At 48.8% G+C, this 13,806-nt stretch overlaps 1 protein-coding gene across 1 annotated transcript in view; it reads left to right on the forward strand.

Moving 5' to 3' along the window:
- The first annotated feature begins 2,520 nt into the window (after positions 1 to 2,520).
- The window catches only part of LOC140402553 (acidic phospholipase A2 E-like), a 70,992-nt gene continuing 59,706 nt past the window's right edge, over positions 2,521 to 13,806 (forward strand). Inside the window, exon 1 of the mRNA XM_072490404.1 lies at positions 2,521 to 2,743. Coding sequence (XP_072346505.1) covers positions 2,701 to 2,743 — 43 coding nt within the window. The 5' untranslated portion in view covers positions 2,521 to 2,700. The remainder of the gene's footprint in view (positions 2,744 to 13,806) is intronic.

Consider the following 13,806-nt stretch of genomic DNA (forward strand, 5'->3'; position numbering starts at 1 on the left):
AAATATAAAAAAAGTAAAAAAATAACAAAAATTTTTTCTTTTTTGCATTTTTGGCCGTATTAAATTACAGTAGTTAGACCCGATAAAAGGTCTAAACCAGCAGCATTAATCCAGAATGCAGCCTCATGTTAAACAACTTTAAGTCCAGCCTCCGGTGACTTCTCCCACTTACTTTACAAGTCAATCCATTCATTTATTTTTGAAACATTCTCATTCACGTTTCTGTCCCCCTCCCTCTCTCGCTCTTTCTCTCTTCAAAATAAACCTTCTTGGGGACTTGAGGGTCTTGAATTGAGGCCTAGTCAGAGAGGCTGAATTAAACCTCAGGAGTCAATGATACACAGGCCACAATACACAGCTCCCGGTAAGACCCAGCCGGGTCTTAACAGGTCGGTGCTGAACTGGCCGGCCTTATATCCAACATAGATTGAGTTTCCCCCAACCACGTAACGAGTCTGATGGTCGCGCCCCAGCACGAGGGCGGGGTTGGGGAGGGGACGGTGGGTGGCTGGTGGGTGGGGGGGGAGCTGAGTCTACCCCACCCCACAATCTCCCCAAACATCTTCGTAGAAAATGGGAGTTGGCCATCCATCCCCTCTGACACCCCCACAATTCGGGTATTTTGGCTCCTGGAACAATTCTCCAAATCATTCACTTTGTCCTTCAGCACTTTATTCAGATCGGCCATCAGAGACGTCTCCGCTTCCAGAGAGGAGATCTGGGGCGGGATTCTCTGACCCCCCTGCGGGTCGGAAAATCGCCGGGGAGCGGCGTAAATCCCGCCCCGCGGCTCCGACGCTGGCTGCCGAATTCTCCAGCGTTGGGTTTTTGGCGGGGGCGGGGATCACGCTGCGCCGGTCGGGGACCGTTGGCAGTGGTGCCCCGCCGGCGATTCTCAGGTCCCCGATGGGCCGAGCGGCCGCACGTTTTTGGCCAGTCCCGCCGGCGTGGATTAGACCAGGTCCGTACCGGCGAGACCTTTCTCTGAGGGCGGTCTGAGCAGTTCTCGGGGGGGTGCGGGAGGATCCGTCCCTGGGGGGGAGGCCCCCTATAGTGGCCTGGCCCGCGATCGGGGCCCACTCTGCGGGCAGGCCTGTGCCATTGGGGCACTCTTTCCCTCCGCGCCGGCCTCTGTAAAGTTCCACCATGGCCGGCGCGGAGAAGAAACCCCCTGTCCATGCGCAGGAATCACGCCAGTGGTTCTGGGAACACGCTGGCGCTCCTGCGCATGCGCCAACTCCCGCTGGCCGGAGGATTCCGCACCTTCCGGGCGGCCCACGCCGGAGTGGTTCACGCCGCTCTTTGGCTCCGGTACGGCCCGCCCGCCGGATACCGGAGAATCCCGGCCCTGGTCACTGAGCCTCGAGAGGGCCACCTCCGTGCCTCGCTCTGTGTCACCGTGCACCGTTACCGTTTCCATGGTCCTCTCCAGCGCCAAACAAATGGGAGCCAAGGCCTCTTCCATCGATTTGTGGAGGTTCCGCGACACAAGCCGCCAGTGTTTGTCACATTCCGCTGCCAAGGTGCGAGGAGGCATCTCGGCCGTTAGTGGAGGGGCCGGAGTCACAGAGGCTGCCTCCGCCATTTTCTCCACCGACGAGCCTCGAGAGGGTCCGATTCAGTCGATGAACTTCTACTTTCAGCCTTTTCCCCCTGGGTTTTCTGGGCATTTCACCTGTGTAGGTTCCTTATTCCATCAAACAAGTGGGTTTTAAACAAAGATACCCCCTGAAACTAAGGGGAAAAAATAAAATAAATGGAGAGAAAACTTGTTGGAGCCACCTCGTGCCTGCCTCAGAACCAGAGAATTCCTCAGTGCACAGGGGGCCATTCAGCCCATCGAGTTTGCAACCCTCTGAAAGGTCACTCTACTTAGGCCCATTCCCTGTGCCTATCCCTATCACCCCATAACCTCGCCTAACCGATACATCCCTGGACACTAAGGGACAATTTAGCATGGCCAATCCACTTAACCTGCCCGACTTTGAGCTGTGGGAGGAAACTGGAGCACCCGGAGGTAACCCACGCAGACACGGGGAGACATTGCAAACGCCGCACAGTCACCCAAGGCTGGAATTGAACCCTCGGCGCTGGCGCTGTGAGGCAGCAGTGCTAACCACTGTGCCACCGTGGTGTCCCCTACATAACCTACATCTTCCCCCTACATAACGCCACCGGAAGTCAACCTGTCACAAAGCTGACCAAATCCAACAACCCAACACATGTTTTCTCAGGAATCTAACTCTAGTAAAATAGGGACCTTTCCTGGGACACATTTACTGGGACGCAGAGCGACACAACTCGGTCAGTAAATTCACACTCCGATAGATGAGGGAGATCATTAATCTGATCATTGTGACTGAATAAATTGGAGTGGGAATTGTGCTGGACTTACAGCTGAGTGACTCGGTCTGAGTGCTGATAGCTGAGTGCAACCTATAAAGTGACACTTTTTAGATGTCTTCACTTCTCAGTATTTTGCTCAGAGAATCCAAGCCTACAAGCCCCGCACCAGAATAACAGGTTCCTCAAACCTCTCACCTGTTGGACAACAGCAAAATATCTGAATCAGCAGCCGAGGATTCTTCACCCTATTTGCATTTGCTGAGCTAATCTGGGTTGTAACCACCCCGAGAGCCGAATAAAAGAGGCAGAGCCACGGAGAGACAAACATCGATCACTCGGAGGAAACGAGAAGTCATGGAGTCCCCGAAACTCACTGCCATCCTCATCGTGCTCGGAGGTAAGTGATCAACTGGAGACCTCAGGGATGTGCTGTAGGAGTGGGGGGAACAGCAAGTGAGGCAGCACCCAAAACTGGGGTAATTCAGAACAGAGAATTGTCAATGAGAAAGAAGTTAAAAGAAATGTGAATACCTGTCCTGGGAGTGTTTGATGGGGACAGTGTAGAGGGACCTTTACTCTGTATCTAACCCCGTGCTGTACCTGTCCTGGGAGTGTTTGATGGGGACAGTGTAGAGGGAGCTTCACTCTGTATCTAACCCCGTGCTGTACCTGTCCTGAGAGTGTTTGATGGGGACAGTGTAGAGGGTGCTTTACTCTGTATCTAACCCCGTGCTGTACCTGTCCTGGGAGTGTTTGATGGGGACAGTGTAGAGGGAGCTTTACTCTGTATCTTACCCCGTGCTGTACCTGTCCTGGGAGTGTTTGTTGGGGACAGTGTAGAGGGAGCTTTACTCTGTATCTAACCCTGTGCTGTACCTGTCCTGGGAGTGTTTGATGGGGACAGTGTAGAGGGACCTTTACTCTGTATCTAACTCCGTGCTGTACCTGTCCTGGGAGTGTTTGATGGGGACAGTGTAGAGGGAGCTTTACTCTGTATCTAACCCCGTGCTATACCTGTCCTGGGAGTGTTTGATGGGGACAGTTTTAGGGAGCTTTACTCTGTATCTAACCCCGTGCTGTACCTGTCCTGGGAGTGTTTGATGGGGACAGTGTAGAGGGAGCTTTACTCTGTATCTAACCCCGTGCTGTACCTGTCCTGGGAGTGTTTGATGGGGACAGTGTAGAGGGAGCTTCACTCTGTATCTAACCCCGTGCTGTACCTGTCCTGAGAGTGTTTGATGGGGACAGTGTAGAGGGTGCTTTACTCTGTATCTAACCCCGTGCTGTACATGCCCTGGGAGTGTTTGATGGGGACAGTGTAGAGGGAGCTTTACTCTGTATCTAACCCCGTGCTGTACCTGTCCTGGGAGTGTTTGATGGGGATAGTTTTAGGGAGCTTTACTCTGTATCTAACCCCGTGCTGTACCTGTCCTGGGAGTGTTTGATGGGGACAGTGTAGAGGGAGCTTCACTCTGTATCTAACCCCGTGCTGTACCTGTCCTGAGAGTGTTTGATGGGGACAGTGTAGAGGGTGCTTTACTCTGTATCTAACCCCGTGCTGTACATGCCCTGGGAGTGTTTGATGGGGACAGTGTAGAGGGAGCTTTACTCTGTATCTAACCCCGTGCTGTACCTGTCCTGGGAGTGTTTGATGGGGATAGTTTTAGGGAGCTTTACTCTGTATCTAACCCCGTGCAGTACCTGTCCTGGGAGTGTTTGATGGGGACAGTGTAGAGGGAGCTTTACTTTGTATCTAACCCCGTGCTGTACCTGTCCTGGGAGTGTTTGTTGGGGACAGTGTAGAGGGAGCTTTACTCTGTATCTAACCCCGTGCTGTACCTGTCCTGGGAGTGTTTGATGGGGACAGTGTAGAGGGAGCTTTACTCTGTATCTAACCCCGTGCTGTACCTGTCCTGGGAGTGTTTGATGGGGACAGTGTAGAGGGAGCTTTACTCTGTATCTAACCCCGTGCTGTACCTGTCCTGGGAGTGTTTGATGGGGACAGTGTAGAGGGAGCTTTACTCTGTATCTAACCCCGTGCTGTACCTGTCCTGGGAGTGTTTGATGGGAACAGTGTAGAGGAAGCTTTACTCTGTATCTAACCCCGTGCTGTACCTGTCCTGGGAGTGTTTGGTGGGGACAGTGTAGAGGGAGCTTTACTCTGTATCTGACCCCGTGCTGTACCTGTCGTGGGAATGTTTGATGGTCAGATAGTGAAACTCACTACCCCAGGGAATGTTTGATGTGAATATTATTGACGGCTTTGAGGGGAAGCTCAGTAAGTACATGAGGGCAAAAGGAATGGAACGTTACGCTGCAAGTGTGAGAGGAAGAGGGATGGGAGGAGCCTGGTGTGGAACAGATCCGGACAGGCAGCGAGATGGGTGACCACCAGAAGGGGCAGGCAGTTAGTGCAGGAATCCCCTGTGGTTATCCCCCTCTCGAACAGGTATACGGCTTTGGATACTGTTGGGGGGAATAGCCTATCAGGGGAAAACAGCAGCAGCCAGAGCAGTGGCATCACGGCTGGCTCTGATGTTCAGCAGGGAGGGTCTAAGCGCAGAAGAGCAATAGTCATAGGGGACTCGATAGTCAGGGGCACAGATAGGTGCTTCTGTGGATGTGAAAGAGACTCCAGGATGGAATGTTGCCCACCTGGTGCCAGGGTCCAGGATGTCTCAGAATGGGTAGCGGGCATCCTGAAAGGGGAGGGCAAACAGATAGAGGTTGCGGTACATATTGGTACTAACGACATAGGCAGAAAAGGGGATGAGGTCCTGCAGCAGGGGTTCAGGGAGCTGGGCAGAAAGTTAAAAGACAGGACCTCTAGGGTTGTAATCTTGGGATTACTCCCTGTACCACGTGCCAGTGAGGCTAGAAATAGGAAGATAGAGCAGCTAAACAAGTGGCTAAACAGCTGGTGTCGGAGGGAGGGTTTCCGTTATCTGGACCACTGGGAGCTCTTCTGGGGCAGGTGTGACCTGTATAAGAAGGACGGGTTGCATCTAAACTGGAGAGGCATACATATCCTGGCCGCAAGGTTTGCTAGTGTCACACCGGAGGGTTTAAACTAGTATGGCAGGCGGGTGGGTATCGGAGCAATAGATCAGAAGGTTCAAACATTGAAGGAGAACTAGGGAATAGGGCCAGTTTGGCTCTGAGGAAGAGCAGACAGGGAGATGTTGCTGAAAACAGTGGGACTGGTGGCCTGAAGGACATATGTTTTAATGCAATAAGTATGAATTTAGAGCTTGGATTAGTACATGGAACTATGATGTTGTTGCCATTGCAGAGACCTGGTTGAGGGAAGGACAGGATTGGCAGCTAAAGGTTCCAGGATTTAGATGTTTCAGGTGGGCTAGAGGGGGATGTAACAGGGGTGGAGGGGTTCCGCTACTTGTCATGTGAGAGTACCTTTAAGAAATGGGTGTTTATAAATGTGTGTGTATAAAAATATCTATCGTGAGAGTACATTTAAGAAATGGGTGTTTACTACTGCAGTGATGTCAGAGTGTGGGTGGAGCTGGGCTGTCTGTCAGTTTTTTACTTTTGTTTTTGAGCAGACTGCAGGGACTGTTTTAGTTTCGTTTTCAGTGTTGGAGCTGAAGCCAGACAGGGCAGGTGTACTGCTGTTCTCTCTGCCATCAAAAGTCTATCTCTTGATCATTTGGTGAATTCAGAATTATAAATGTTTTCAGTAGTGACTTTAACCTGATGTGCTTCTGATAAAGGTTTTGTTTTTAAGTCGTATGGATGTTAAAAAGGAAAGCTTAAAGGTTTACTTAGTGTTGTAGGCTTTGGCAGTTGTATTTGAATTAATGGTTGAATTAATATCCAGCAGAGGGCAGTAGAGCGGAGTTGCTGATTGGCTGTTGCGGGGGAAATTTGCATATGTCCGTGTGCTTACCCTAACTTGAAGGTGTGCCTGAGCAAGAGACCCTAGTTGTTCAAGTGAAGACAAGCATCCAGCAGAGGGCAGTGGGGTGGAGCTGCTGATTGGCTGTTGCAGGAGAAATTTGCATATGTCCGTGTGCTCACCCTAACTTGACGTGTACCTGGGCATCTGACCCGAGCTGTTCAGGTGAAGACAAGCATCCAGAAGAGGGCAGTAGAGTGGAGCTGCTGATTGGCTGTTGTAGGGGAAATTTGCATATATCCAAACTTGAAGGTGGTTTGTGGAGGAGCTGTTATCAAGTGACACTTAAACGCGAAACTTCTTCAGTGTATCCCTCCCTTCCCCCTCCTCTAACCAAAAATAAAACAACCGCCGTAATGATCAAGAAGAAATCTCGAGGACAGGTAGAGCACAGGGCTAAATTGTTGGCTTTGAAAGCAGACCGAGGCAGGCCAGCAGCATGGTTCGATTTCCATAACAGCCTCCCTGAACAGCGCCGGAATGTGACGACTAGGGGCTTTTCACAGTAACTTCATTTGAAGCCTACTTGTGACAATAAGCGATTTTCATTTCATTTCATTAGAAGTAAAAATAAGTTGAACCGTGACGTTACAGCCTGCAGGTAAGGGATTGGCTGGTGACTGGTAAGTATTTTTTCTTTTATTTTCCCTCAGGTGTTATCGTGCGGGGCGTAGAGGTTGCTGAGTGAGTGCTTGCTGAGAAGGGGAGTGAATAACAGGTAAGCTCTTTCTTTTTATTTTTTTTTATCCAGAGGGGACGGCAGGGAAGGCAGTGCAATGTTCCTCCTGCAGAATGTTTGAGGTGAGGGACACCGTCAGTGTCCCTGCTGTTTTCATCTGTGGGAAGTGCACCCATCTCCAGCTCCTCAGAAACCGCGTTAGGGAACTGGAGCTGGAGTTGGATGAACTTCGGATCATTCGGGAGGCAGAGTTAGTCATAGATAGAAGCTTCAGGGATGTAGTTACTCCGAAGAATAAAGATAGATGGGTGATGGTGAGAGGGGCTGGGAGGAAGCAGTCAGTACAGGGATCCCCTGTGGCCGTTCCCCTTAGTAACAAGTATACCGCTTTGGATACTGTTGCGGGGGGGGGGAACTTACCAGGGTTAAGCCATGGGGTACAGGTCTCTGGCACAGAGTCTGTCCCTGTTGCTCAGAAGGGAAGGGGGGCGAGGAGTAGAGAATTAGTCATTGGAGACTCCATAGTTAGGGGGATAGATAGGAGATTTTGTGGGAACGAGAGAGACTCGCGGTTGGTGTGTTGCCTCCCAGGTGCCAGGGTGCGTGATGTATCGGATCGTGTTTTCGGGATCCTTAAGGGCGAGGGGGAGCAGCCCCAAGTCGTGGTCCTCGTTGGTACCAACGACATAGGTAGGAAAAGGGATAGAGATGTAAGGCAGGAATTCAGGGAGCTAGGGTGAAAACTTAGACGATGAACAACAGAGTTATTATCTCTGGGTTGTTACCCGTGCCACGCGATAGCGAGATGGGGAATAGGGAGAGAGAGGAGTTGAACACGTGGCTACAGGGATGGTGCAGGAGGGAGGGTTTCAGATTTCTGGATAATTGGGGCTCATTCTGGGGTCAGTGAGACCTCTACAAACAGGATGGCCTACACCTGGACTAGAGGGGTACCAATATCCTGGGGGGGAAATTTGCTAATGCTCTTCGGGAGGGTTTAAACTAGTTCAGCAGGGGCTTGGGAACCTGAATTGTAGCTCCAGTATACAGGAAGTTGAGAGTAGTGAGGTCATGAGTAAGGTTTCAAAGTTGCAGGAGTGTATCCGCAGGCAGGAAGGTGGTTTAAAGTGTGTCTTCTTCAATGCCAGGAGCATCCGGAATAAGGTGGGTGAACTTGCGGCATGGGTTGGTACCTGGGTCTTCGATGTTGTGGCCATTTCGGAGACATGGACAGAGCAGGGACAGGAATGGTTGTTGCAGGTGCCGGGGTTTAGATATTTCAGTAAGCTCAGGGAAGGTGGTAAAAGACGGGGAGGGGTGGCATTGTTAGTCAAGGACAGTATTACGGTGGCAGAAAGGACGTTTGATGAGGACTCGTCTACTGAGGTAGTATGGGCTGAGGTTAGAAACAGGAAAGGGGTTTTCTATAGACCTCCGAAAAGTTCCAGAGATGTAGAGGAAAGGATTGCAAAGATGATACTGGATAGGAGCGAAAGCAACATGGTAGTTGTTATGGGGGACTTTAACTTCCCAACTATTGACTGGAAACGCTATAGTTCGAATACTTTAGATGGGTCCGTTTTTGTCCAATGTGTGCAGGAGGGTTTCCTGACACAGTATGTAGATAGGCCAATGAGAGGCGAGGCCATATTGGATTTGGTACTGGGTAATGAACCAGGACAGGTGTTAGATTTGGAGATAGGTGAGCACTTTGGTGATAGTGACCACAATTTGATTATGTTTACTTTAGTGATGGAAAGGGGTAGGTATATACCGCAGGACAAGAGTTATATCTTGGGGAAAGGCAATTATGATGCGATGAGGCAAGACTTAGGCTGCATCAGATGGAGAGGAAAACTGCAGGGGATGGGCACAATGGAAATGTAGAGCTTGTTCAAGGAACAGCTACTGCGTGTCCTCGACAAGTAACATGTCAGGCAGGGAGGAAGTGGTCGAGCAAGGGAACCGTGGTTTACTAAAGCAGTCAAAACACTTGTCAAGAGGACGAAGGAGGCTTATGTAAAGATGAGACATGAAGGTTCAGTTAGGGCGCTCAAGAGTTACAAGTTAGCTAGGGAGGACCTAAAGAGAGAGCTAAGAAGAGCCAGGAGGGGACATGAGAAGTCTTTGGCAGGTAGGATCAAGGATAACCCTAAAGCTTTCTATAGATATGTCAGGAATAAACGAATGACGAGGGAACGAGTAGGGCCAGTCAAGGACAGTAGTGGGAAGTTGTGCTTGGAGTCCGAGGAGATAGGAGACGTGCTAAATGAATATTTTTCATCAGTATTCACACAGGAAAAAGACAATGTTGTCGAGGAGACTACTGAGATTCAGACTACTAGACTAGAATGAAAAATGAAAATCGCTTATTGTCACAAGTCGGCTTCAAATGAAGTTACTGTGAAAAGCCCCTAGTCGCCACACTCTGGCGCCTGTTCGGGGAGGCTGTTACGTTCATAAGGAGGAGGTGTTAGCAATTCTGGAAAGTGTAAAAATAGATAAATCCCCTGAGCCGGATGGGATTTATCCTAGGATTCTCTAGGAAGCTAGGGAGGAGATTGCTGAGCCTTTGTCTTTGATCTTAAAATCATCTTTGTCTCCAGGAATAATGCCAGAAGACTGGAGGATAGCAAATGTAGTCCCCGTGTTCAAGAAGGGGAATAGAGACAACCCGGTAACTATAGACCAGTGAGCCTTACTTCTGTTGTGGGCAAAATCTTGGAAAGGTTTATCAGAGATAGGATGTATAATCATCTGGAAAGGAATAATTTGATTAGAGATAGTCAACACGGTTTTGTGAAGGGTAGGTCGTGCCTCACAAACCTTCTTGAGTTCTTTGAGAAGGTGACCAAACAGGTGGATGAGGGTAAAGCAGTTGATGTGGTGTAAATGGACTTCAGAAAAGCGTTTGATAAGGTTCCCCATGGTAGGCTACTGCAGAAAATACAGAGGCATGTGATTCAGGATGATTTAGCAGTTTGGATCAGAAATTGGCTAGCTGGAAGAAGACAAAGTGTGGTGGTTGATGGGAAATGTTCAGACTGGAGTCCAGTTACCATTGGTGTACCACAAGGATCTGTTTTGGGGCCACTGCTGTTTGTCATTTTTATAAATGACCTGGAGGAGGGCGTAGAAGGATGGGTGAGTAAATTTGCAGATGACACTAAAGTCGGTGGAGTTGTGGACAGTGCGGAAGGATGTACAAGTTACAGAGGGACATAGATAAGCTGCAGCGCTGGGCTGAGAGGTGGTAAATGGAGTTTAATGCAGAAAAGTGTGAGGTGATTCATTTTGGAAGGAATAACAGGAAGACAGAGTACTGGGCTAATGGTAAGATTCTTGGCAGTGTGGATGAGCAGAGAGATCTCGGTGTCCATGTATATAGATACCTGAAAGTTGCCACCCAGGTTGAGAGGGTTGTTAAGAAGGCGTACGGTGTGTTAGCTTTTATTGGTAGAGGGATTGAGTTTCGGAGCCATGAGGTCATGTTGCAGCTATACAACACTCTGGTGCGGCCGAATTTGGAGTCTTGCGTGCAATTCTGGTCGCCGAATTATCGGAAGGATGTGGAAGCATCGGAAAGGGTGCAGAGGAGATTTACCAGAATGTTGCCTGGTATGGAGGGAAGATCTTATGAGGAAAGTCTGAGGGACTTGAGGCTGTTTTCGTTAGAGAGAAGAATGTTAAGAGGTGACTTAATTGAGGCATACAAGATGATCAGAGGATTGGATAGGGTGGACAGTGAGAGCCTTTTTCCTCTCCATGGTGATGTCTAGCACGAGGGGACATAGCTTTAAGTTGAGGGGGAGATAGATATAGGACAGATGTCAGAGGTAGGTTCTTTACTCAGAGAGTAGTAAGGGCGTGGATAGCCCTGCCTTTAACAGAAGTGGACTTGCCAACACTAAGGGCATTCAAATGGTCATTGGATAGACATATGGACGATAAGGGAATAATGTAGATGGGCTATAGAGTGGTTTCACAGGTCGGCGCAACATTGAGGGTCGAAGCGCCTGTCCTGCGCTGTAATGTTCTATGTTCTGTGTTGCTCAGATGTTCACTGTATGTTTTAAAAGGTTTAACTTGAGTTCATAGAATAAACATTGTTTTGCTTTAAGAAATACTTTTCCATTTAGAACATAGAACATAGAACGATACAGTGCAGTCCAGGCCCTTTGGCCCACGATGTTGCACCGACATGGGAAGTCAAAAAACAAAAGCCATCCAACCTACACTATGCCATTAGCATCCATATGCTTATCCAATAAACTTTTAAATGCCCTCAATGTTGGTGAGTTCACTACTGTTGCAGGTAGGGCATTCCACGGCCTCACCACTCTTTGCGTAAAGAATCTACATCTGACCTCTGTCCAATATCTATTACCCCTCAGTTTAAAGCTATGTCCCCTCGTGCTAGCCATTTCCATCCGCGGGAGAAGGCTCTCACTGTCCACCCTATCTAACCCTCTGATCATTTTGTATGCCTCCATTAAGTCTCCTCTTAACCTTCTTCTCTCTAACGAAAACAACCTCAAGTCCATCAGCCTTTCCTCATAAGATTTTCCCTCCATACCAGGCAACATCCTGGTAAATCTCCTCTGCACCCATTCCAAAGCTTCCACGTCCTTCCTATAATGAGGTGACCAGAACTGCACGCAATACTCCAAATGCGGCCATACCAGAGTTCTGTACAGCTGCAACATGACCTCATGACTCTGGAACTCAATCCCGCTACCAATAAAGGCCAACACACCATAGGCCTTCTTCACAACCCTATCAACCTGGGTGGCAACTTTCAGGGATCTATGTATCCCTCTGCTTATCCACACTTCCAAGAATTTTACCATTAGCCAAATATTCCGCATTCCTGTTATTCCTTCCAAAGTGAATCACCTCACACTTCTCTACATTAAACTCCATTTGCCACCTCTCAGCCCAGCTCTGCAGCTTATCTATGTCCCTCTGTAACCTGCAACATCCTTCCGCACTGTCGACAACACCACCAACTTTAGTGTCGTCTGCAAATTTACTCACCCACCCTTCTGCACCCTCCTCTAGGTCATTTATAAAAATGACAAACAGCAACGGCCCCAGAACAGATCCTTGTGGTACACCACTTGTAACTGAACTCCATTCTGAACATTTCCCATCAACCACCACCCTCTGTCTTCTTTCAGCTAGCCAATTTCTGATCCACATCTCTAAATCACCCTCAATCCCCAGCCTCCGTATTTTATGCAATAGCCTACCATGGGGAACCTTATCAAACGCTTTACTGAAATCCATATACACCACATCAACTGCTCTACCTCGTCTACCTGTTCAGTCACCTTCTCAAAGAACTCGATAAGGTTTGTGAGGCATGACCTACCCTTCACAAAGCCATGCTGACTATCTCTAATCATATTATTCCTATCTAGATGATTATAAATCTTGTCTCTTATAATCCCCTCCAAGACTTTACCCACAACAGACGCGAGGCTCACCGGTCTATAGTTGCCTGGGTTGTCTCTACTCCCCTTCTTGAACAAAGGGACCACATTTGCTATCCTCCAGTCCTCTGGCACTATTCCTGTAGCCAATGATGACATAAAACTCAAAGTCAAAGCCTCAGCAATCTCTTCCCTGGCTTCCCAGAGAATCCTAGGATAAATCCCATCAGGCCCCGGGGACTTATCTATTTTCAGCCTGTCCAGAATTGCCAACACCTCTTCCCTACGTACCTCAATGCCATCTATTCTAATAGCCTGGGTATCAGCATTCTCCTCCACAACATTCTCTTTATCCTGAGTGAATACTGACGAAAAATATTCATTTAGTATCTCGCCTATCTCTTCAGACTCCACACACAACTTCCCATCCCTGTCCTTGACTGGCCCTACTCTTACCCGAGTCATTCTTTTATTCCTGACATACCTATAGAAAGCTTTTGGGTTTTCCTTGATCTTACCTGCCAAATACTTCTCATGTCCCCTCCTTGCTCATCTTAGCTCTTTCTTTAGATCCTTCCTCGCTACCTTGTAACTATCCATCGTCCCAACTGAAACTTCACACCTCAACTTCACATAGGCCTCCTTCTTCCTCTTAACAAGAGATTCCACTTCTTTGGTAAACCCCGGTTCCCTCGCTCGATGCCTTCCTCCCTGCCTGACCGGTACGTACTTATCAAGAACACGCAGTAGCTTTTCCTTGAACAAGCTCCACATATCCAGTGTGCCCAACACTTGCAGCCTAATTCTCCAACCTACCCCACCCAAGTCATGTCTAATGGCATCATAATTGCCCTTCCCCCAGCTATAACACTTGCCCTGCGGGGTATACTTATCCCTTTCCATCACTAACGTAAACGTCACCGAATTGTGGTCACTGTCCCCAAAGTGCTCACCTACCTCCAAATCTAACACCTGGCCTGGTTCATTAGCCAAAATCAAATGCAATGTGGCCTCGCCTCTTGTTGGCCTGTCAACATATTGTGTCAGGAAACCCTCCTGCACACATTGTACAAAAAACGACCCATCTAATGTACTCGAACTATATCTTTTCCAGTCAATATTTGGAAAGTTAAAGTCTCCCATAATAACTACCCTGTTACTTTCGCTCTTATCCAGAATCATCTTCGCCATCCTTTCATCTACATCCCTAGATCTATTAGGAGGCCGTTAGAAAACTCCCAGAAGGGTGACCTCTCTATTCCTGTTTCTAACCTCAGCCCATACTACCTCGGAAGAAGAGTCCCCATCTAGCATCATCTCCGCCACCGTAATACTGTTCTTGACTAGCAGCGCCACACCTCCCCCTCTTTTGCCTCCTTCTCTGAGCTTACTAAAACACCTAAACCCCGGAACCTGCAACAACCATTCCT

This window comes from Scyliorhinus torazame, chromosome 25 (genome assembly GCF_047496885.1).
Source record: "Scyliorhinus torazame isolate Kashiwa2021f chromosome 25, sScyTor2.1, whole genome shotgun sequence".
NCBI classification, from domain to species: Eukaryota; Metazoa; Chordata; class Chondrichthyes; order Carcharhiniformes; family Scyliorhinidae; genus Scyliorhinus; species Scyliorhinus torazame.